The sequence below is a fragment of the Salvelinus alpinus genome, chromosome 29 (assembly GCF_045679555.1).
Source record: "Salvelinus alpinus chromosome 29, SLU_Salpinus.1, whole genome shotgun sequence".
NCBI lineage: Eukaryota > Metazoa > Chordata > Actinopteri > Salmoniformes > Salmonidae > Salvelinus > Salvelinus alpinus.
Genome location: NC_092114.1, coordinates 45142334 through 45168230, shown reverse-complemented (window position 1 = coordinate 45168230; position 25897 = coordinate 45142334). Strand labels below are relative to the sequence as shown.

General features: G+C 42.9%; 1 protein-coding gene across 5 annotated transcripts; it reads left to right on the top strand.

Annotated features, from left to right (window-relative positions):
- Positions 1 to 1880: 1880 nt before the first annotated feature.
- Positions 1881 to 24066, top strand: lrrc71 (leucine rich repeat containing 71). Of its 5 annotated transcripts, none has more exons than XM_071374740.1 (17): positions 1881 to 2085; positions 3828 to 3866; positions 4169 to 4303; positions 5048 to 5167; positions 5487 to 5562; positions 5794 to 5868; positions 7695 to 7763; positions 7850 to 8009; positions 8167 to 8250; positions 8470 to 8544; positions 8907 to 9011; positions 12574 to 12661; positions 12736 to 12815; positions 12916 to 12942; positions 15358 to 15469; positions 23398 to 23489; positions 23668 to 24066. In XM_071374740.1, exons 3-17 carry the CDS (start codon positions 4198 to 4200, stop codon positions 23788 to 23790), a joined length of 1392 nt encoding a protein of 463 aa, XP_071230841.1. In that variant the 5' UTR covers positions 1881 to 2085; positions 3828 to 3866; positions 4169 to 4197; the 3' UTR covers positions 23791 to 24066. The 5 variants fall into 5 exon arrangements, with proteins under 5 accessions (XP_071230841.1, XP_071230839.1, XP_071230840.1 ...); XM_071374738.1 differs by lacking the exon at positions 1881 to 2085 and adding an exon at positions 2916 to 3205; XM_071374737.1 differs by lacking the exon at positions 1881 to 2085 and adding an exon at positions 3260 to 3655.
- The last annotated feature ends 1831 nt before the right edge of the window (positions 24067 to 25897 follow it).

Genomic DNA, 25897 nt, shown 5'->3' with positions numbered 1-25897 from the left:
CCCCGGGTAAACAGTGTATGATCGCTGGATGATTCGTTTTAAGTCTAATACTGCGCGGTCACCAATGACTAGGGTTTTCAATTTGTCAGAGCTAATGGTGGGAGGCTTCGGCGTCTGACCCCGTAACGGGAGGAGGAGAGACCAGAGAAGACTCGGCCTCTGACTCCGACCCGTTGCTTAATGGGGAGAACCGGTTGAAAGTTTCTGTTGGCTGAATGATCAACACCAATTGAGCATTCCTACAGCATTTCCTTCCAGAAGCTATGAGAAAATTGTCTGACTGCGGGGACTGTGCGAGGAGAGTCATACTACTATCTGTACTTATTGGTGGCACAGACGCTGTTTCATCCTTTCCTACACTTAAATTACCCTTGCCTAACGATTGCGTCTGACGCTGGGCTTGCAGCACAGCTATCCTCGCCATAAGGCGATTGTTCTCCTGTATATTATGAGTACAGCGACTGCAATTAGGCATCATGTTAATGTTACTACTTAGCTTCGGCTGGTGGAGTTCCTGATGAACCACATCCAGATAAAGCGTCCGGGGTGAAAAAGTGAAATGAAAAAAGTTGAGCGAGGGGAAAAAATTAAAATATAAAACGTAATTAAAAAGTAAAAACTGCAAAGTTTGCAGGTAGCAAAGTTAGGTTAGCAACAAACCGCACAGCAGCAGGTAAACAAGTCTACATTCTAATGGAGTTGGCCTAGTATTTTATATTAAACCTACCTTACGCATCCAATTGTTTCTCCATTTGTAACTTACCCACCAAAATTATAAATATGCTGTTTTACATTTTGTTTTATTTGTGCTGTCTAATTCCTAAAATGGTGTAACTTGTACGCTGGGAGTCATGAAGCAAGTTCAGGGAGTGTATTTAATAAATGAATGAACATAGAACAAAACAAGAAACACAGGTAGCATACAGACATGAACAGAAACATAGTTAATAACACCTAGGGAAAGAACCAAAGGGAGTGGCAGATATAGGGAAGATAATCAGGAAGGTGATGGAGTCCAGGTGAGTCTGATGAGGTGCTGGTGCGCGTAATAATGGTGACAGGTGTGTGTAATAATAAGCAGACTGGCGACCTCGAGCGCCAGAAAGGGAGCATACGTGACAAATGGTAAAGAAGAATCTGTGTGCTCTCGGATAGTAATAATAGTTCATATGGTGCTCTTCGATGTCCCAGGTTTGTGGCATTGATGAATAAATAATGTCATATTTACTTAACAAGTCCACTGTGGGGCTCTATAGATGGGTTAGCTGACAACTTATCGAAAACTATACACTTGCTTCAAAGGGGCAGAATCATTGGCTTAGATTGTTGATAACATGTGTGTATGTGTATATATAACTGTAATTTTGTCTCCAATGTTTATTGAAAACATAAATAAAGTTGCACAATAAGCACTTGTTGTCTCAAATGCATTGTTACAGTTGTTGGTTAGCTAGCTAGAATTTTGCCATATTAGCATAGATGTGACGTCAGTCAAAACACCTCAAAACAAGTCATGGGATCAAGAACAAGATCAAACAATCTGAAACGAGACACTTATGATGGCAGTTTGTTGTCATTGTTGCTAGCTATCTGGCCATCCAGACCACTGAGGTATAGCAAGAAGGTTTTTCCCCATTGTTGAGCCTCGTGGGTCAAGAATCAAAACGCAATTGGCTAACTTATTTCCCAACTTGATTTTAATTAAAACAAACTTTAACTCCCTAGAGTCGATTGACGCAAAAAAAATCTCCATCAAAATCCGTCAATTTAAGATATATTTTTGCATTGGATGTGTCTCAACCCACCACATCCGCCTATGTCGCACTTCTGCATTTGTGGTGAAAGTTGGAAGAGTAGTGTTTGTCTAACCATGAGACATCCCTCTCACGACAACTTCTGTAGTGTCCGAACGGTTTGTCCTACAAAACTATTACAACCCCACATGTCAGGTGACTCGTCTTAAGTCGGTACCGTCCATTTTCCATCTTCTGTTTGTAGCGTCTGAACAGTTTGGGCTACATAAATACGATGGTGTTCTACGTTTTGCCCTGTGACCCACACAAGTGTCACGGGACTCGTCTGAAGGTAACCGGTACTGGTTTACATTTTTTTTATGGAAGTGTGAAGGTAGTTTTGTGCCTACCCCCAAAATGGGTTAAATATTTCTTATATCTCATAGATAAAGGACAAACGTTCCTTATGAAACATTTTTTGACTGTCTTTTTTTTAACCATTTATAAATGTGTTATTCTATGCATTTCTCAGGACTATAGTAGTAAAGGCCAAATTCAATATTTTAACAAATTATTGTTTATTTAATATTTTTTATACCGAAAAAGGCCCTAAATTATTTTGCCAAATAGCTAAATGATCCATAGTATGACCATCTTAAAACAATTACATATGTCAGACCCCCCCCCCCCCCCCAACGGCTTAGAATGTTTCTTAATAAGATAAAAGATAGGAATGATAAGTAGGCTTGAGGTATTTTTAAACAAACTTAGATGACCTAAAATAAAATATTAACAGTGACATCACGATAACAGAATGACGCAATAAACCCAAATCAAATTAATGACTCAATGAGGCCCGAGTAACAAACAGTAACAAAACCGTCCATTTGTTACTTGTGCATGGTGTCATTCATTTGATTTCGGCTTATTGCATCATTTTGTTATCGTGACTGTTGGTTGATTTCTGGTATGTAGCTGGATGAACCACTGAACTAGGAGGTAACTGCCAAAATAAAGGAAACATCAACATAAAGTGTTGGCATTGATTCTACAACTGGAACTCTATAAAACACCATTCTTCCAAGAGAAATTACATAATTTCGTGTTTTGTTGACGCGGGTGGAAAACGCTGTCTCAGGCGCAGCTCCACACACACACACTTTAAACCCCTTATGCTCTTTTGAGACCCCTCTTCCAAAGTCAGTGAGATCTTTTTTATTCTAGCCATGGTAGCCAAAATAATGGACAACTGGGCACTTTTATGCATGAGCCTAAGCATGATGGGATGTTAATTCCTTAATTAACTTAGGAACCACACCTGTGCTTCAAATATACTTGGCATCCCTCGTTTACGCAAGTGTTTCCTTTATTTTGGCAGTTACATGTAGGTTTATCAAATAACTATATGAACTGTAGTCCAGAGAACATAAACAGGACAAGGAGAGTGCCCAAAGCCCATCCATCCATTGTAGGTAAATGCAAGTAAAAAATGTTGTCCTAGTTTCCCTGTGGAAGGCGGGGCGGTTGGCATGGTGATAACGAGTAATGACGCCAGTCTAGCTCGCTCTGGCAGTTTCAAGCAAGTGACAACAACTGAAAGACGCGTAAATTGGACTGAAAGAAAACACACACAGCTTGCTAAAAGCATATGTCGCTAGATAGCAAGCGAAATATTACTCTGGTTCGTTTAAGAGGCTATAAGGAAATGTTAATTTGACTAACGTTAGACTGTAACAGTAGCTATAGTATAGTTACAGTCAACATCTGTGAATTTTAGCTTGCTAACGTTACCTGCCTACTGTATTGTACTGTACTTACTAGCTAGCTAAGCTACATCACCTTGAGGATGAAAAAGAGGGTTGAGAAAGTCGTGAAAGAGAAGGCAGCTGGTAACTTTGAGGATGAGTTTTCGAAAACTGCTGGTAAGATGAAGGAATTCAGTCCCAGCCTTGCCTGACAAGTCCAGTCTCTAATGACAAGTGTTATTTACGTAGACCGTGGTGCAGATGCAGAAGTTTGGCTTATTTTTGTCATATTTTGGTTGTTAAATAGCTGAGCACTTCACTGTTCTTTGTCCTTTTCTCTGGCATTTAGGACTAAATATACAGGAGAAGTGTCCAGTTCAGAGGATAGGTAAGATTCGAACCAGTAACATTATCTGGGCAGAGGAAGAGAAGATAAATATCACGAGTAGGCATATTCATCCTCCTCTGCCCAGATATACCTCAGTTGCCCAGATACTGGTTCAGGTGAGATTTTACTATTTTGGCAAATATATAGTACTGTACCTAACATTTTGTTAGATGCTGCAGATTGAACTTCCTGTTTTTAATAACCTCAGTACAGTGACATACTATTGCAAAACTTAATGGGTAGTCATAATGACAGATAGCATCACTGGATGTCATTCTGTGGTTTGATCCTCTCTCTAAAAGATGATTATCAGTGCTCTGGCAGTCTGGAGATGGACTTCCCTGAGCTGTGTTCTCTTCTGGCCATGAAGGAGATCCCTGCTGTAACCCCACGACCTCCAGCCTCTGTCACTCCAACCACAGAGAAAAGCAACATGGGTAAATGACAGTCCACCAGCCATTCACATCAACCACCAAACTGTGGAGCTAAGCCTCATGTCTTACTTGTTTCTCTATTGCTAGGCCCAGGGTTTTTTCTAGATCAAAAAGGGGCTTAGGTATTGGACGTGGCAGGGGGCGTGACAATGGGCGTGGTCGACATGTTGCTTTTTTAAGCCAATTTCCTGCATTTCAAAAAAATTATCCATGAAGTTGGGAGAAATGTTTACAGTTTTAAAGCAAATTTACACACATTCTACATATTCTGCCATGGAGTTGAGATAATGTTTTTGCAGTTTTAAGCAAATTTCCCATCAATTCTATGCATTTTGCCATGGCTAATGCTGTGTACTTTTGCTCAAACATAAGAACAAAATCAGTACTGCTAAATTAATTGTTTTTGGAATTTTTAATTATACCTGTCTAGCTTTTATTTTTGTGATTTTGTTCTCAGAGATTATATATAAAAAATATATTGGCCCATTTATATTTTCTACATACTTTATATATTTTATTTACGGTATACATTTTGTGTGTGTCTGTGTGTGCACACATTTCAGTACACATTATTCCCAAGCTCTCTCCTTGTCACTCAAGTTGTGTCCCAAATAGCACCCTATTCCCTATAGTGTACTACTTTTGATCAGTGCCCATAAGTGTACTATAAAGGGAATAGGGTGCCATTTGGGACTCAATCTCACTTTTTATTATTGCTGTGTATCATTTACATACTTGTGGCCTCAGAGGAGAGCCAGTCCCAGATGGGTGCTGGTATAGCGACTACAACGTGGTGCCCTAAACCACGCCTCCAAGTGGAGCTGGAGAGCGAGGACCCTCGCAGTATTAAGGAGGTCAGGGTGTGTGGTGAGAGCATAACTGAACTAAACATATTCCCTAACTGTCTGAACAACAGTAGAATACTCCTAAAGTAAACAATGTAGTGTAGTTGTGATAGCAAACAACATACAGAAAAAATCATTTAAAGATGTTATGAGTTGTTTTAAAACAATACTGCTTTCTCTCAAGAGACACTGACATTGACATTTGAACTGTACCACTTCTCTTACATATTCACCTCTTACACAGTGAACAATATAAATAGTACCATTTAGTGCCATTGTATGAACATCATTTGTAATGGCAAACAAGCGGTGTCTGAGCCGTTGTTTCTGTCACTTCATAGGGTGGAAGGTGGATGAGCTGATGGCTCGAGTGCTTAACAAGACACTTCCAGCCCTAAGCAACCTACAGAATCTGCAGTGAGTACTGTATTTAGATTGAGATGTAACTTCCTGTACCTCATGATATACAGTATTTGCCCAAGGCAAAGCTAAGCGCTATTGGGCATGTTTGGCATGTTTTTTCCCTCAGCTTATGTACTTTTCCTAGGAGAAAATGAGAAAAATATCCCACATTTATTGTTACTTGGTTGTTAGTGTAATGTTTTGGGTATAGGCATTGCTCTTGCAATATTATCTTCTGTGTTGCAGTCTGTGGCGTGCTGGTCTGACGGGGCGAACTCTGACCTCCCTGAAGAATACAATATCTCTCTGCTCAAACCTAAGGTGATTGGATGATTCATCATATACAGTGCCTTCAGAAAGTGTTCATCGTACCCCTTGACTTATTCCACATTTTGTGTTACAGCTTGAATTCAAAATGTATTACATTTCTTATTTTCTCACTCGTCTACATACAATACCCCATAATGACAAAGTGAAAACATGTTTTTAGAAATATTAGCAAATTTATTGAATATGAAATACAGAAATATCTCATTAACATAAGTATTCACACCCCTGAGCCAATACTTTATAGAAGCATATTTGGCAGTGATTACAGCTGTGAGTCTTTCTGGGTAAGTCTCTAAGAGGTTTCCACACCTGGATTGTGCAACATTTGCCTATTTCGTCTTTTCAAAATTCTTCAAGCTCTGTCAAATTGGTTGTTGATCATTGCTAGACAACCATTTTCAGGCCTTGCCGTAGATTTAAGTCAAAATTTTAACTCAGCCACTCAGGAACATTCAATGTCATCTTGGTAAGCAACTCCAGTGTAGATTTGGCCTTGTGTTTTAGGCTATTGTCCTGCTGAAAGGTGAATTATTCTCCCAGTTCTGGTGGAAAGCAGACTGAACCAGGTTTTTTTCTAGGATTTGCCTGTGCTTAGCTCCATTCAGTTTCTTTTTTATCCTGAAAAACTCCCCAGTCCTTACCGATTACAAGCGTACCCATAACATGATGCAGCCACCACTATGATTGAAAATATAGAGAGTGGTACTCAGTAATGTGTTGTATTAGATTTGCCCCAACATAATCAGGACAAAAAGTGAATTGCTCTGCCACATTTTTCCCCAGTATTTTAGTGCCTTGTTGCAAACAGGATGCATGTTTTGAAACATTTTTACTCTTTGCAGGCTTCCTTTTCCCTCTATCAATTAGGTTAGTATTGTGGAGTAACTACAATGTTGTTGATCCATCCTCAGTTTCTTTTATCACAGCCATTAAACTTTGTAACTGATTTTTAAAGTCACCATTGGCCTCATGCTGAAATGCCTGAGCAGTTTACTTCCTCTCTGGCAACTGAGTGAGGAAGGATGCTTGTATCTTTGTAGTGACTGGGTGTATTGATGCACCATCCAAAGTATAAGTAATAACTTCACCATGCTGAAATGGATATTCAATGTCTACTTTTTTTATTTTTTTATCCATCTACCGAGGCATTGGAAAACCTCCCTGGTCTTTCTGGATGAATCGGTTAGAAATTCACTGCTCGACTGAAGGACCTTACACAAAATTGTATGTGTGGGATACAGAAATGAAGTAGTCATTAAAATACACTATTATTGCACAAAGTCCATGCAAATTATTGTGGGACTTTTTAAGCAATTGTTTTACTACTGAACTTATTTAGGCTTGCCATAACAAAGGGCTTGAATACTTACTGACTCAAGACATTTCAGTTTTAAATGTTTAATTAATTTGTAAAAATTTCATTAAACATAATTCCACTTTCACATTATGCGGTATTGTGTGTAGGCCAGTGACAAAAAAAAAATCTTTATTTAATCCATATTAAATTCAGGCTGTAAAGTGGAGAAAGTCAAAGGGTGTGAATACTTTCTGAAGGCACTGTACTTATTCTCTTTGAATGTGCTTCACTACCTGTGTCATGGAGATATGCAGAGTATAATGAAAGAATATCTGGGCCCGTATGAATCAAGTGTCTCGGAGTAGTGCTGATTTAGGATCAGTTTTACCTTTTAGATTACAATGAGAAGATTACATGGACAGTAGGGACCTGATCCTCAGGCAGCGCTCCTACTCTGAGACGCTTGATACAGTCGGCCACTGAACTTCTCTCATGTTCTCTGACCTCTGTCTCCGGTTAGGACTGTGGTTTTGGAGGGAAACCCACTACCAGAGCAGAGTTATCACCTCCTTATATCTGAAGACAGTATGTGAGTCCGTTTTTTTATTATTTTTTTTTTTTTTTCCAATCATGCTTACACACACATTTCAATAATGATGTATCACTGCAATACAGGCTTACTCATGTATCACTGCGTAATAACCGGATTGGCGAGGAGGGAGCTCGCCTGATTGGCTCAGCCCTCGCTACAGCCCACGCTGCCAACAATAATCTTCTGTCACTCAATCTGGCCTTCAATTCCATTGGTGATGCGGGCGCTGCTCATATAGCACAGGTACTCTGGATGAGAGCATCTGCTAAATTAGTCAAATGTAAAAAATGTACCCCACTATTGTAGAAATGTGTTTTCCACATTTACCAGCCTTGAAGGATGATACGTGGCAGATATTTGTTGTTGTATCAACTTCTTTCTCCCCTATTTTTGCTACCAGGGTTTGCGTCTGAATCGCTCTTTGCTGTGTCTCTCTCTGGCCAATAATCATATTGGAGACACAGGAGCCTCTCGTCTGGCAGAGGTGGGTACTTAACCGCTTACAAATGATTCCCCTTTAAAAATAAACTAAGTTTTCAAAGGGTGTATAACAAATGGCACTCCATTCCTTAAATAGTGCATTCCCTATGGGCCTGGTTTGAAGTAGTGCACTACATAGGGAATAGGGTGCCATTTGGGATCCACATCTATTTTTGTATCTTTACCCTCCCAGTGATCTCTCTCTCTTGTGTTGGTTCCTTAGGTGCTGGGTCCCTTTTCTCTGACCCATGATGAGGTTGTTGAGAGGAGGAGGCTGCTGCTCAGAAGAGACCAGTCGGTGAGAGGGGAAAGCACACCTACACACTTTTTTAAAAATGTATTATAATTTTATTTTTTAGGAGTGGGGCAGTCCCACTCCTTTTTATATATTTTTGTTTTCGTATTTTTTTATTAGATAGAACAATAACATACTGGTAGGAGGAGAGAGTGTGCTAGAAAAGCAGTGTGCCGGATTTAAACCCACGCTCTCACTGGGATATGTATTCTGGAGGCAGCGGCTTAGACACTAGACCATCCCAAGCCACACACACACCTACACACTTCTATAGAAGAATAACACACCAATAGCTACACACTAACTCAAACTAAACAAAAGCACACTAATCTGATCCTGCTTTATCTCCCTCTCTGTCTTCCCAGCCCTCTCATGCTGACTCTAAGTGTGAACGACCTCTTTCCATCCCCAGCAGCTCCTCACTGGAGCGCAACGTCAGCAAAGGAGCCAAGGTTGCCTCCAAGAAAAAGGTACCTACCAGAACTCGGGGCTAGTTTCCCAGACACTGTCCTGGACTAAGGCATGGTCTAAAAAAGGGGTTCCCAAACTTTTTGGGCTCGTGACCCTATTACAAATCCGTCTGACAGTACTTCAATCTAAAACGATTATGGTTTGAAGTGACTGAATTGCATAAGAAAGGTATTGGGAAGTTCAGATCATCAGGCAAAAATTGGATATGATCTTCTATGTAGAAAATAACGCCATCATTGTTTTGAATTTGGTGCCTGGTCCTGTTCACTGTTCTAATAAGTCCTGCGTGACTTGTGAGCATTGTAGAGGGAAACAGACGATACAAACGTGTTCCTGAGAGTCTTAGGTCGGATTCCCCTGCGGCGACGATGAATGCATCAAGCAATGGTTGTGTGCCTAAGGGTGTTGCAATGACCGTATTACCGCCACACCGACGGTCACGAGTCATGAAGGCAGTCAAATTCCACATGACCGTTTAGTCACGGTAATTAGGCTTCTCCAGGCACTGATGCTGCTGCTGGTCATTAGTGACCGCCACAGCCCTATGCGTGCCACGTCATCGACTGTGCCGTTGGGCACCAGATTGCTATAACATGGCGTGGTCCACTGATACGTAAAAATAGCTGGCATGCGTCAGAACAGGGGCAGATGACCTTAGCTTTCTGGAATGGGGTCCTAATACAGGTAACTGCAAAAATAAAGGAAATGCTTTACTAAATGAGGGATACAAAGTATTTTGAAAGCAGGTGCTTCCACATGTGTGGTTCCTGAGTTAATTAAGCAATTAACATCCCATCAACTGGGTATAAAAATACCCAGTTGCCCATTATTTTGGCTACCATGACTAGAAGAAATCTGTGAGTTTTTAAAGAGGGGTCTCAATGGAGCATAGGGCGTAAAAGTGTGTGTGTGTGTGTGTCAGTCACTAGATCTCAACCCAATTGGGAGATTCTGGAGTGGCGCCTGAGACTGCGTTTTCCACCACATCAACAAAACACCAAATTCTCAAATTTTTCGTGGAAGAATGGATTCGCATCCCTCCAATAGAGTTCCAGACACTTGTAGAATCTATGCCAAGGCACATTGAAACTGTTCTGGTTCATGTTGGCCCCACACATACTGAGACACTTTATGTTGGTGATTCGTTTATTTCGGCAGTCATCTGTAGCGTATAGCTTCAAAAGTTCAAAAGCCACATTTGAAGGAAGGAAGGAGGGAAGGAAGGAAGGGGAGAGGGAGAGAATTTAAGTGGTGTACAGTGTATCCAATTTGTAAGTCGCTCTGGATAAGAGCGTCTGCTAAATGACTTAAATGTAAATGTAAAATGTATTCAGACCCCTTCAATTTTCCATATTTTGTTACGTTACAGCCTTATTCTAAAATGGATTACATTATTTATTTCCCTCAATCTACACACAATACCCCATAATGACAAAGCGAAAACAGGTTTTTAGAAATGTTTGCAAATGTATAAAAAAAAAACAGAAATACCTTATTTACAAAAGTATTCAGACCCTTTGCTATGAGACTTGAAATTGAGCTCAGGCGCATCCTGTTTCCATTGATCATCCTTGAGCTGTTTCTATAACTTGATTGGAGTCCACCTGTGGTAAAGTCAATTGATTGGACATGTTTTGGAAAGGCACACGCCTGTCTGTCTATATAAAGGTCCCACAGTTCACAGTGCATGTCAGTGCAAAAACCAAACCATGAGGTCGAATTGCCTGTAGAGCTCTGAGACAGGATTGTGTCGAGGCACAGATCTGGGGAAGGGTACCAAAAAATATCTGCAGCATTGAAGGTCCATAAGAACATAATTCTTAAATGGAAGAGTCTGGAACCACCAAGACTCTTCCTAGGGCTGGCCGCCCAGCCAAACTGAGCAATCGAGGGAGAAGGACCTTGGTCAGGGAGATGACCAAGATCACAATGGTCACTCTGACAGAGCTCCAGAGTTCCTCTGTGGAGATGGGAGAACCTTCCAGAAGGACAACCATCTCTGCAACACTCCACCAAATCAGGCCTTTATGGTAGAGTTGCCAGACGGAAGCCACTCCTCAGTAAAAGGCACATGACAGCCCGCATGGAGTTTTCCAAAAGGCACCTAAAGGACTCTGACCATGAGAAACAACATTCTCTGGTATGATGAAACCAAGTTTGAACTCTTTGGCCTGAATGCCAAGCGTCACGTCTGGAGGAAGCCTGGCACCATCCCTACGGTGAAGCATGGTGGTGGCAGCATCAATGCTGTGGGGATGTTTTTGATGGGCAGGGATTGGGAGACTAATCAGGATCAAGGGAGTGATGAACAGAGCAAAGTACAGAGAGCTCTTGCTTAGGACCTCAGACTGGGGCGAAGGTTCACCTTCCAACAGAACAACGACCCTAAGCACACAGCCAAGACAACGCAGGAGTGGCTTCGGGACAAGTCTCCGAATGTCCTTGAGTGGCCCAGCCAGAGCCCAGACTTGAACCCGATCAAACATCTCTGGAGAGACCTGAAAATAGCTGTGCAGTCACGCTCCCCATCCAACCTGACAGAGCTTGAGAGGATCTGCAGAGAAGAATGGAGAAACTCCCCAAATACAGGTGTGCAAAGCTTGTGGTGTCATACCCAAGAAGACTCGAGGCTGTAATCGCTGCCAAAGGTGCTTCAACAAAGTAATGAGTAAAGGGTCCGAATACTTATGTAAATGTGTTATTTCAAGGTTTTTCTTTTTTATACATTTGCAACGATTTGTCATTATGGGGTATTGTGTGTAGATTGATGAGCAGGGAAAAAACGATTTAATACATTTTAGAATAAGTCTGTAACGTAACAAAATGTGGAGAAAGTCCAGGGGTCTGAATACTTTCCCGAATCCACAAGGCTCATTTGTAAATGAGACCTAGGTCTCAATATGTCTTCACTGTTAAAATAAAGGTAACATGTCTCTGGGTTCGCGCCCAGGCTCTGTCGCAGCCGGCCGCGACCGGGGGGTCCGTGGGGCGACGCACAATTGGCCTAGCGTCGTCCGGGTTAGGGAGGGTTTGGCCGGTAGGGATATCCTTGTCTCATCGCGCTTCAGCGACTCCTGTGGCGGGCCGAGCGCAGTGCGCGCTAACCAAGGGGGGCGGGTGCACGGTGTTTCCTCCGACACATTGGTGCAGCTGGCTTCCGGGTTGGAGGCGCGCTGTGTTAAGAAGCAGTGCGGCTTGGTTGGGTTGTGCTTCGGAGGATGCATGACTTTCGACCTTCGTCTCTCCCGAGCCCGTACGGGAGTTGTAGCGATGAGACAAGATAGTAATTACTAGCGATTGGATACCACGAAAATTGGGGAGAAAAGGGGGTAAAATTTTAATAAAATAAAATAAAATAAAAAAATAATAAAGGTAACATATATTTTTTTAAATCAGACGACCCCACCGTTGGACGCGACCCCAAGTTTGGGAAACGCTGTTCTAGACTAGGCTTAATCTGTGTCAGGGAAGCCGCCCATACAGTATGATCTCTTTCATAAACGCACAGAAAAAAAGGTTCCTTCATATTCAGATTAATCCCTTGATTTCTTTTTTTTTTAGGACACAGCCAAAAAGGATGAGAAGCCAGCAGCAAACCAGACAGGAGGGGTAGCAGGAAAGAAAGAGGAACCAAAGTTGGCCAGAAAAGGTAAAGCATTGTCATAAACCCTCATAATATTTCTCTCTCTTCTATACGTTATTTTTTCTTGTTCTCTCTTTCAGCCTCTGACACCAAGTTGCCCCGGGGTAAAGGGGGAAAGTCAGGGGGTAAAGAGAAGCGCCCATCTGTGTTGGATCAAGAGGTACCAACAGAGACCCTGTTAGACTCAGGTTAAATGCATTGTATCACCTTGGAAATATGTACATTGTGGACAGCTCATGTCCCTCTGTTTCTTTCTGCAGGAGAAGGCCAATGCTACACAGAATAAGGTATGTTTGTTTGGGTGTGTGTGTGCACATTGCAGTTTGTCTCACAGATGACACCATGCTAGTGTTTCTTTTCAAAGAGAAAAAGCTTAGACTGTGAAATGCACAATATTTGGATTTGGTGGATATACAGTGCATTGGGAAAGTATTCAGACCCCTTGACTTTTTCCACATTTTGTTACGTTACAGCCTTACTCTTAAGATTTATTAAATAGTTTCCCCCCCCTCAATCTACACACAATACCCCATAATGACAAAGCAAAAACAGGTTTTTAAAAAACTGAAATATCACAATTTAAATATGTTTTCAGACCCTTTACTCAGTTGAAGCACCTTTTGCAAAGATTACAGCCTCAAGTCTTCTTGGGTATGACGTTATAAGCTTGGCACACCTGTATTTGGGGAGTTTCTCCCATTCTTCTCTGCAAATCCTCTCAAGCTCTGTCAGGTTGGATGGGGAGCGTCGCTGCACAACTATTTTCAGGTCTCCCCAGAGATGTTCAAGTCCGGGCTCTGGCTGGGCTGCTCAAGGACATTCAGAGACTTGTCCCGAAGCCACTCCTGTGCTGTCTTGGCTGTTTGCTTAAGGTCGTTGTCCTGTTGGAATGTGAACCTTCGCCCAGGTCTGAATTTTGTGGCGCTCTGGAGCAGGTTTTCATCAAGGATCTCTCTGTACATTGCTCCTTTCATCTTTCCCTCGATCCTGACTACTCTCCCAATCCCTGCTGCTGAAAAACATCCCCACAGCATGATGCTGCCACCACCATGCTTCGCCATAGGGATGGTGCCAGGTTTCCTCTAGACGTGACGCTTGGCATTCAGGCCAAAGAGTTAAATCTTGGTTTCATCAGACCAGAGAATCTTGTTTCTTTACTGACTTTGTCCCCATGGGGAAATTTTGTTGCAGTGTCATGTACACAAAAAAACAAATTGACAATACAACTTTCATAAGTTTACATACCATTAAAAAGAGACTAGCCTGCTGGCCTTACTCGGTGGATAGGAACATTAGCCCGAGCTATTTAGGAGGGATATCACACCTGGCACAAATGATTGTCTAGTTCTGTTTTTCCTGCTGAGGGGTGCCCTATACCTGCGCCCAAAGGGGAGTAGTTCAAAGTCCGGGTACAGGGGGTGGCTTGGGTCTAAAATTATTTTGTGAGCCTTGCGGAGGGCCCTGACCTTAAAGTTCTCATCCAGGCCTGTCTGTTGAACTCCAAGTACCTTGCTTGCTGTGGTGATAATCCTTCTCAGCATATTTCTCTGGCTGACAGTAGAATTGCCAAACCAACAAACAATACAAAATGTGAAAAACCTCAATGAAAGATTTGTAAAACAGAGTCAGTATAGTTCAATTAACATTAAAAGATCCCAGCTTTTTGAGAAAGTACAGTCTCTGTTGACTCTTTTTGTAGATCAGTTTCTCATGGTCAGAGTCCTTTAGGATCCTTTTGGCAAACTCCAAGCGGGCTGTCATGTTCCTTTTACTGAGGAGTGGCTTCTGTCTGGCCACTCTACCCTAAAGGCCTGATTTGGTGGAGTGCTGCAGAGATGGTTGTCCTTCTGGAAGGTTCTCCCATCTCCACAGAGGAACTCTGGAGCTCTGTCAGAGTGAACATCGGGTTCTTGGTCTCCTCCCTAGCCAAGGACCTTCTCCCCCGATTGCTCAGTGTGGCCGGGCGACCAGCTCTAGGAAGAGTTACTGAGGACCTACAATGCTGCAGAAATATATTGGATCCCTTACCCAGATCTGTGCCTCGACTCAATCCTGTCTGAGCTCTACGGACAATTCCTTTGACCTCATGGCTTGGTTTTTGCTCTGACATGCACTGTGAACTGTGGGACCTTATATAGACAGGTGTGTGCCTTTCCAAATCATGTCCAATCAATTGAATTTACCACAGGTGGACTCCAATCAAGTTGTAGAAACATCTCAAGGATTATCAATGGAAACAGGATGCACCTGAGCTTAATTTTGAGTCTCATAGCAAAGGGTCTGAATACTTATGTAAATAAGGTATTTCTGTTTTTAATAAATTAGCTAAAATGTCTAAACCTGTTTTCGCTTTGTCATTATGGGGTGTTGTGTGTAGATTTAGGGGGGGGAATAATAAATAATATTGAATAGATTTTAGAATAAGGCTGTAACGTAACAAAATGTGGAAAAAGTGAAGAGGTCTAAATACTTTCTGAATGCACTGTATGATGTACATAAAACTAACAACTGTTAAAGCATTATTACCACTGTATGTCCAATCAAACTCCATCAATATTTTGATACTGGTTTGCATCCCAAATAGCACCCTATTCCCTTCATAGTGCACTACTTTTACTCTGGTTAAAAGTAGCACACTATAAAAGGAATAGGGTGCAATATGGGACACAGATCAGATTTTTCATCCCGTTTCCCTCCACCAGTCAGCAGAGTTGGTTGAGACAGTGAGCCCCTTGCTGGAGCCGGGAGTGCAACACACTGGAGGCCGAGTAATTCTGCCTGGGAACACAGCCCTCACCTCCCTCAACCTAGCAGGTCAGACTCCGCACCAATTCCCAGAGACACATTACTTGGACTCGAGTTTGATTCGAGTCACAAATTTGATGATTTGAGACTCAACTTGATAGAAAATAAGTAACTTGCGACTTGATTTGGACTTTGAGCCTCAAGACACGGGACTTGACTTTGACTTGAGACTTGAAATGATCTGGCCAGGTTTTTGTAATGTTTTGTCACTCTGTGGCACAGAGTCTCCGTGGATTACTCTCCACGCAGCCAGAGACAGTAGCCGCAGCATTGCCCTTGCAAAAAAAACGTGCAACAGATTGGCTAGAGAAACGCACACTTGTCACTGATTGGACCAGCAAATTATCAACACAGGTCGGGAGAGCTAGTGAACAGATTGCTGATTTGATGTACAGCAATAGGATCGGGTGCAGCACAAATGTCAAAATGTAAGGATACAGGATTGCCATAATAAATAAATATTCAGCTCTAAAAATTGTCTATCCACTTGTTCTCTCTAGACTCCTGCCAGTGGAGAGTGCTTTGTTCTCTTGTTGAAATGTTTGCTGTTGCTTTCACACGTTTAATTGCATATGTGGTAAATCTATACTGAACAGAAATATGAACGCAACATGTAACAATTTCAAACATTTTAGAGTTACAATTCATATAAGGAAATTAGTCAATTTAAATAAATTCAATAGGCCCTAATCTATGGATTTCGCATGACTGGGAATACAGATATGGATCTGTTGGTCACAGATACCTTTAAAAAAAAATGTAGGGCGTGGATCAGAAAACCAGTCCGTATCTGGTGTGAGATGTCGCAGCACGACACATCTCCTTCGCATAGAGTTGATTCTGGCCTGTGGAATGATGTCCCACTCTTCAATTGCTGTGAGAAGCATCCCAAACATGCTTAATGGGTGACATGTCTGGTGAGTATGCAGGCCATGGACGAACTGGGACCTTTTCAGCTTCCAGGAATTGTGTACAGATCTTTGGGACATGGGGGCGTGCATTATCATGCAGAAACATGAGGTGATGGCGGCAGATGGCACGACAATAGACTTTAAGATCTCGTCACAGTATCTTTGTGCATTCAAATTGTCATCGATAAAATGCAATTGTGTTTGTTGTCCCTAGCTTATGCCTTCCCATACCATAACCCCGACGCCGAAATGCAGTCAAGTCAAGACCTTGGTGAGGATGACTAGCACGCAGATGAGCTTCCCTGAGATAATTTGACAGTTTGTGCAGAAATCCTTTGGTTGTGCAAACCCACAGTTTCATCAGCTGGATGGGTGGCTGGTCTCAGAAGCCGGTTGTGGAGGTCCTGGGGTGGCATGGTTAAGCGTGGTCTGAGGTTGTGAGGCTGGTTTGACATACTGCCAAATTCTCTAAAACGACAATTGAGGCGGCTTATGGTAGCGAAATTAACATTAATTTCTCTGACAACAGCTCTGTTGGACATACCTGCAGTCAGCATGCCAATTGCACGCTCCCTCAAAACTGGACACATTGTGGCATTGGGTTGTGTGACAACCTTTACATTTTAGGGTGGACTTTTATTGTCCCCAGCACAAGATACACCTGTGTAATGTTCATGCTGTTTAATCAGCATCAATCAATGTTCCAAGATGGCGTAGCAGTGCAGACGTATTTTGTTCGTCCTCTCGTGTACTTTTGTATTTCTTGTCCTTTTTTGTATATATTTCAGTTTTATTTTCAATCTCTTTTCCATTTGAAATCAATTATACCTTCCGGTAACCTGCCTCACCCAATGTGATACGGAACCGCTATTATTTTTTATTTTTAGACCTTATAGCCAGAACCACCTAGCCATCAGAAGCTAACCAGCTAATTAGCTACAAGCTATTTAGTCATTGTTAGCCACTGCTAACAATACCTTCTGCACAGATACCAGCCCTTTTTTTATCTTGGATAATACTTGCCAGCCTACCAGTATCGGACTGTTTCTCCACTACAACACCGGATTCCTGCCGTAAACCCTGGACCATTACTCCCGATCTTCACAGCTAGCTAGCTGCCACCGAGTGAACCAGTACCGAAGCTAGCCCTGAGCCAGGCCCACCTCCCGGCCTACTCAGTTGTTCACCCGGGATCCACCCAAACATGGCTAGAATCCACTACTCCACCAGATCCTTGCCGTAAGCTCTGGACCTTGGCACCGGATAACCGCTGCTACCGAGTGGCTATAGTGGCTAACGCCCCTGCCCCGACGCTAGCACCAGTTAGCCGTGAGCCAGGCGCATCTCCCGGCTAGCAAACTATATTACTACAACTACAATACCTCTTTCGCCATCTGGCTTGGATGCTTTGTCGACACGGCGCCCCGCCGCACCACCACGACTGGTCTGCCGACGAATACTCCATCTGCTGTGCCTTCAACCGGCCTCCGTCGGAGCAGACGCTTCTACTAGCCCCGGGCTGCTAACTTTAAACGCAGTGTCGCCGGCGTGCTAGCGTAGTAGCAACTACTCCGCGGCTTCCCTGTTCCATCTATTGCTGTCCCCTGGACCCTATGATCACTTGGCTACATAGCTGATGCCTGCTGGACTGTCCATTAATCACGGTACTCCATTTGGGTTATTTTTGTTTATCTGTCGGCCCCAGCCACGAACTCAGGCTCTGTGTGTAGTTAACCGACCCTCTCCGCCCATTCATTGCCATTTTATCTGTTGTTGTTTTAGCTGATTAGCTGTTGTTGTCTTACCTGTTGTTGTCTTAACTAGCTCTCCCAATCAACACCTGTGATTACTTTATGCCTCGCTTTATGTCTCTCTCAAATGTCAATATGCCTTGTATACTGTTGTTTAGGTTAGTTATCATTGTTTTAGTTTACAATGGAGCCCCTAGTTCCACTCATCATACCTCACCCATGACCTCACCCATTATAACCAGCATGTCCAGAGATGCAACCTCTCTTATCACTCAGTGCCTGGGCTTACCTCCGCTGTACCCGCACCCCACCATACCCGTGTGCACATTATGGCCTGAATCTATTCTACCACGCCCAGAAATCTGCTCCTTTTATTCTTTGTCCCCAACGCTCTAGACGACCAGTTTTGATAGCTTTTAGCCGTACCCTCATCCTACTCATCCTCTGTTCCTCGGGTGATGTGGAGGTAAACCCAGGCCCTGCGTGTCCCCAGGTACCCTCATTTGTTGACTTCTGTGATCGAAAAAGCCTTGGTTTCATGCATGTTAACATCAGCCTCCTCCCTAAGTTTGTTTTACTCACTGCTTTAGCACACTCCGCCAACCCTGATGTCCTTGCTGTGTTTGAATCTTGGCTTAGGAAGGCCACCAAAAATTCTGAGATTTCCATACCAAACTACAACATTTTCCGTCAAGATAGAACTGCCAAAGGGGGAGGAGTTGCAATCTACTGCAGAGATAGCCTGCAGAGTTCTGTCATACTTTCCAGGTCTATACCCAAACAGTTCGAACTTCTAATTTTAAAAATGTATCACTCCAGAAATAAGTCTCTCACTGTTGCCGCCTGTTATCGACCCCCCTCCGCTCCCAGCTGTGCCCTGGACACCATATGTGAATTGATCGCCCCCCATCTAGCTTCAGAGTTTGTTCTGTTAGGTGACCTAAACTGGGATATGCTTAACACCCAGGCAGTCCTACAATCTAAGCTAGATGCCCTCAATCTGACACAAATCATCAAGGAACCCACCAGGTACAACCCTAAATCCGTAAACATGGGCACAATCATAGACATTATCCTGACCAACTTTCCCTCCAAATACACCTCTGCTGTTTTCAATCAGGATCTAAGCGATCACTGCCTGATTGCCTGTATCCGCTATGGGTCCGCGGTCAAACGACCACCCCTCATCACTGTCAAACGCTCCCTAAAACACTTCTGCGAGCAGGCCTTTCTAATCGACCTGGCCCGGGAATCCTGGAAGGATATTGGCCTCATCCCGTCAATCGAGGATGCCTGGTCTTTCTTTAAAAGTAATTTCATCACCATCTTAGATAACCATGCCCCTTTCAAAAAATGCAGAACTAAGAACAGATATAGCCCTTGGTTCACTCCAGACCTGACTGCCCTTGACCAGCACAAAAACATCCTGTGGTGGACTGCAATAGCATCAAATAGTCCCCGCGATATGCAACTGTTCAGGGAAGTCAGGAACCAATACACGCAGTCAGTCAGGAAAGCAAAGGCTAGCTTTTTCAAGCAGAAATTTGCATCCTGTAGCTCTAACTCCAAAAAGTTTTGGGACACTGTAAAGTCCATGGAGAACAAGAGCACCTCCTCCCAGCTGCCCACTGCACTGAGGCTAGGTAACACCACCGATAAATCCATGATAATCGAACATTTCAATAAGCATTTCTCTACAGCTGGCCATGCCTTCCTCCTGGCTACTCCAACCCCGGCCAACAGCCCCCCCCCCCCCCCGCTGCAAAACCTGGACCCGTACAAATCAGCTGGGCAAGACAATCTGGACCCTCTCGTTCTAAAACTATCCGCCGCCATTGTTACAACCCCTATTACCAGCCTGTTCAACCTCTCTTTCATATCGTCCGAGATCCCTAAGGATTGGAAAGCTGCCGCGGTCATCCCCCTCTTCAAAGGGGGTGACACTCTAGACCCAAACTGCTATAGACCTATATCTATCCTGCCCTGCCTCTCTAAAATCTTCGAAAGCCAAGTTAATAAACAGATCACTGACCGTTTCGAATCTCACCGTACCTTCTCCGCTGTCCAATCCGGTTTCCGAGCCGGTCACGGGTGCACCTCAGCCACGCTCAAGGTAACCGCCATCGATAAAAGACACTACTGTGCAGCCGTCTTCATCGACCTGGCCAAGGCTTTCGACTCTGTCAATCACTGTATTCTTATCGGCAGACTCAATAGCCTTGGTTTCTCTAATGACTGCCTCGCCTGGTTCACCAACTACTTTGCAGACAGAGTTCAGTGTGTCAAATCGGAGGGCCTGTTGTCCGGACCTCTGGCAGTCTCTGGGGGTACCACAGGGTTCAATTCTCGGGCCGACTCTTTTCTCTGTATATATCAATGATGTCGCTCTTGCTGCGGGTGATTCCCTGATCCACCTCTACGTAGACCCCATTCTGTATACTTCTGGCCCTTCCTTGGACACTGTGCTAACTAACCTCCAAACGAGCTTCAATGCCATACAACACTCCTTCCGTGGCCTCCAACTGCTCTTAAATGCTAGTAAAACCAAATGCATGCTTTTCAACCGTTCGCTGCCCGCACCCGCCCCTCTGACTAGCATCACCACCCTGGACGGTTCTGACCTAGAATATGTTGACAACTATAAATACCTAGGTGTCTGGCTAGACTGTAAACTCTCCTTCCAGACTCGTATTAAACATCTCCAATCCAAAATCAAATCTAGAATCAGCTTTCTATTTCGGAACAAAGCCTCCTTCACTCACGCCGCCAAACTTAACTTAGTAAAACTGACTATCCTACCGATCCTCGACTTCGGTGATGTCATCTACAAAATAGCTTCCAATACTCTACTCAGCAAACTGGATGCAGTCTATCACAGTGCCATCCGTTTTGTGACCAAATCACCTTATACCACCCACCTGCGACCTGTATGTTCTAGTTGGCTGGCCCTCGCTACATATTAGTCGCCAGACACACTGGCTCCAGGTCATCTATAAGTCTATGCTAGGTAAAGCTCCGCCTTATCTCAGTTCACTGGTCACGATAACACCCACCCGTAGCACACGTTCCAGCAGGTATATCTCACTGATCATCCCCAAAGCCAACACCTTATTTGGCCGCCTTTCCTTCCAGTTCTCTGCTGCCAGTGACTGGAACTAATTATATTTCCCTCACGAACTTTAAACATCAGCTATCTGAGCAGCTAACCGCTGCAGCTGTACATAGTCCATCTGTAAATAGCCCACCCAATCTACCTACCTCATCCCCATACTGTTTTTATTTACTTTTCTGCTCTTTTGCACACCAGTATCTCTACTTGCACATCATCATCATCTTCTCATTTATCACTCGTGTTAATCTGCTAAATTGTAATTCTTCGCTACTATGGCCTATTTATTGCCTACCTCATGCGTTTTGCACACACTGTATCTAGACTTTCTTTTTTCCCACTGTGTCATTGACTTGTTTATTGTGTTATTGGCCTGTTTATTCCATGTGTAACTCTGTGTTGTTGTCTGTGTCACACTGCTTTGCTTTATCTTGGCCAGGTCGCAGTTGTAAATGAGAACTTGTTCTCAACTAGCCTACCTTGGTTAAATAAAGGTGAAATAAAATACTTTTTTAAATTTTTAAATCAGCTTGATATGCCACACCTGTCAGGTGGATGGATTATCTTGGCAAAGGAGAAATGCTTACTGACAGTGATGTAAACACATTTGTGCACAAAATTTGCGTATGGAACATTTCGGTATCTTTTATTCAATCTCATGAAACATGGAACCAACACTTAACATGTTGCGTTTTATATTTTGTTCAGTGTATATATTCCATCTAAGCCTAAAATATTTGCTAGCGTTTCATCATTCCATCCCTGTACTGTTTATTGGAACACTTGGACATTTCTGTTTCATGTTTGATAGATATGTTTTCATGTACCATTTCTTACCTTCCGCGTGGGCACGATGTTTATTGCGAACTTTCATGTGCACATGACTCATGAAGTAGAAGTTCTGTTAATTTAATTAAATATACGGCTTCATGTGTTTGTCAGCGCTCCATGTGTTTGTGTCAACAGCAAACATTTCAACAAGAGAACAAGGTGCTCTCCAATGGTGAAAGCGCCATATCGTACAAAATATACAAGCAGATTTACCAAATATACATGGGCAATAGCGCAAAAAAAATTGCCTCTGTATCAGACATTGTGGTTGTGTGTAATAGGAGTGTTCGCACCTCAGTGTGTCGGTAGCGGCGCGTGGGTAAAATCACTGGGGAAGCCAAGCCAGATTTTGCCATTTTTTTGCAATTATCACCATTTCAACATCATCAAATCAACTATGCTTAGTTTAATACAGTAACAACTAAAATATTCCAAAAACGATTTAGTCCAATCAACGTGAGCTAAATATCATGTGGCTGTCCGTGGTACGTGTGTGTGTGTCCCCGCTTGCGTGCATAAGTAGAAAAAACATGTGGACTCACCCTACTTGTAGAGAAATGCCAATGCCATTGTCCTGTCTTTCATGTTGCCGAAACAGTCTGTGACTGTCATACAGTACATGCTTTTAGTTTTTGTTGGCCTAGGCTACCTGGCTAAAATGCTTGCTCGCTAGCCTAACTTCCTATCATGGGCAACAATTAGCCAGCAAGCTAACATTAGCCTTCTACATCTAGCTACATATTGAACTTCCATCCTCTCAGGCCAGATGAAGAATGTATGAATTCATGGTTGGATCAGAATGACCTTTATAATCATTGGCCAGTACAGAGAATTATGTACAAATCCATATCTCCATCCATGGCTTATTTAGGAAAGGGAAAATTTTAGCTAGCTAGCCAACGGAGGACAACAACACAACTAGATGCAACAATTCCTTTTTTTTTTCAAAACGTCCTGCAGACTAATGAAAACGGCTGTCTGTAGCCTCAACAAATAAAGATGTGTAATGACTGGTTCAACTACAAGTCTAGATGTTATTTTATTTTACTTGACTCGACTTCACTTGCTCTTAGAATGCAGGACTTGGACTTGACTAGAGTAAAGCACTTTTTATAGGGAATAGGATGCCATTTGGGGCATACTAACAACATCCTCAGTGAAGGCAGCTTTCATCACATGGGAATAACTGCTGTAGTTGTAACATTGGAAGATTTTTTTTGTTGCAATTATAATGTGATGTTGAAGTGAGGACGCTTCTTTAAAAAAAAAAGTACAATGACTTGAATTGTCTTTGTATTGGGATGTAATAGCTATGCTAGTTTCTCCTTCCTGTAGGCAACATGCTTTCAGAGCAGTCGCTGCTCCTCTTCCTGTCCTCAGTGGGGGCGCAGACTGAAGGGGGAGGTCTGCTTCGTCTCTGTCTCAATGTGAGTCTTGTCTTTTCAAGCTCTTCCGTGTGTGTGGTGCATCGATCTGCTTTTTGTGTGTGTTTGTTGACGGGTTTAAAAGCTTGAAGATTCATATAATTAAACAACTTAATTACTCCTGTTGTCGGTGTCTTTGAATGTAACCCCAGTCCACTTTCTTTTTTCTTTTTTTCTACAGAGAAACCGCTTCCCTCCAGACTGTGATTCCTTCCTCAAGATAAAAGAACTGATGTCACTCAGGGATCCTCTCAACAAAACAGCCTCTGCTCAAGTAGATGACGAACAGGGGCAGGCAGCATAAACTATAGATAGCAGAGTAAAAATCTTAACTCCCCTACCCAATTTGTTATCGTGGGTACCCGAACCAATTTGTGCTATCATTCCACACCTTGCCACCCCTTGTTTGGCTTATGACAAGAACTGGCATGATAGCAGGTCTGGTACCCAGGCCACCAATTTGTATCCCAATTTGAATTACAAATTGAAGTTTTTCCTGCTATTGCCCCATTGTTTATATTTCCACGTGTCACTTGTCTACTCTAGTCCAATCAATAAACAAAAACACTGACATGAAATACTCCACACCTGTTCACTTCATAAGAGTTGAAATCTCTAACTCTGAAAATAAACAGTTGTAGGAACCAGGATGCAGTCAGGGATCCTTGTGTGCACATTGGATGCATTGTAGTTTATGAGTTCCATTCAAATGTCTTTGTATATCAGCGAGCTCCTGATTTAGTTAAAACATTTACGATACCAAGCCAAACAAAGCACAAAAATAGCGATCTGTTTTACATACTTTTTAGTTGTCACTTGAAAGGTGCCAGCACGCACCAGGATGAGAAAAGTAGTCTTTACTGGTGAATGCATTTCAAGAAAAATTTGTGAATGCTCATTGGACAACATTTATTTCATGCCTCTGTTAGCTTTAAATGAGCTACAATGGCTGGAATGGGGACATCCTTTGTACTCCTGCCAGTCTTTTACACTCTCAGCACCTGATGTGTCAACGTTCAGCTCCATCCAGCGTGACACCCAGGCAAACAATGTAAACACGTGAATTGTTGCATCATTAAATTGGGGTTATGACAGTATTGTGTTACCGTGACGTTACGTTTTTTAAAACTGTATAAAAAGGGGCTGAATCGACTTTAAGGTCATTCAAACCCATTAGCTCCCTTTTGATAACAGTAATACTCCAATTGGCTAGTCAGAGTTTATACAAAAGTTGGTAGTTGATTATTTGGCCAGCATATTGTCTGAAACCAGAGGAAGATGATCCACCTCTTCCACCTCTACCCAAGTCTGCTTGGGGGGAGAATGTTGAGTGGAGACTGGCATTTTGCTATTTTCCCCATGTGCAAAGAGGTTGCCTTAACGTGCTTGCTTCGTGTGCGCGAGCGTTGCAAAATAAATGTACACATGTTTTTCAATCATTGCACCCACACTGCTCGCACGTATCAACGAGCGTCTGCGTAGCCAGTTGCTAAAATACATCTCCGTTCTATTTGCGACATTTGACGCGCTGCAAGTCCCGCCTCTCCTCATTGGTTTTTAGGAGCATATACTCACGTGGGTGATTGAAAGATTGAGAGCGGACCCCTGGACCTCAGTTAATCTAAGTAACATAATAAAGAAATCCCATTCTAAATCTGTCAATTTAAGCTGGAGATGCTTTGGATGCGTCTACCGCCTACGTCGCACTTCCGCATCTGTGGTGAAAGGTGGCAGAACTAGAGTGGTGTTTGTCAGACAATGAGACATCCCAAAAATAGGTATTCTCAGGAAACCGTCTGTAGCGTCCAAACGGTTGGACCTACGAACTACACTGAAGAAAAATATAAAATGCAACATGTTAAGTGTTGGTTCCATGTTTCATTAACTGAAATAAAAGATCCCAGAAATTATCCATATGCACAAAAAGCTTATTTCTCTCAAATGTTGTGCACAAATTGGTTTACATCCCTGTTAGTGAGCATTTCTCCTTTGCCAAGAGAACCCATCCACCTGACAGGTGTGGCCTATCAAGAAGATTAAACAGCATGATCAAGATGAAAAAGCATGATCATTGCACAGGTGCACCTTGTGTTGGGACAATAAAAGGCCACTCTACAATGTGCAGTTGTGTCACACAACACAATGTCACAAGTTGATGGAGCTTACAATTGGCCTACTGACTAAAATAATGTCCACCAGAGCTGTTGCCAGAGAATTGAATGTTAATTTCTCTACCCTAAGCTGCCTCAAATATCATTTTAGGGAAACATTAGTTTGTAGCCCAAACGGTTCAGACGCTACAAACAGAAGTTGGCACATCGCCAGTACCGACCAGACGAGTCCCCTGGCACTTGTGGGAATCGTAAAGCAAAACGGAGACCGCCATCTTGTTCACCACCCCAGGACCTCCA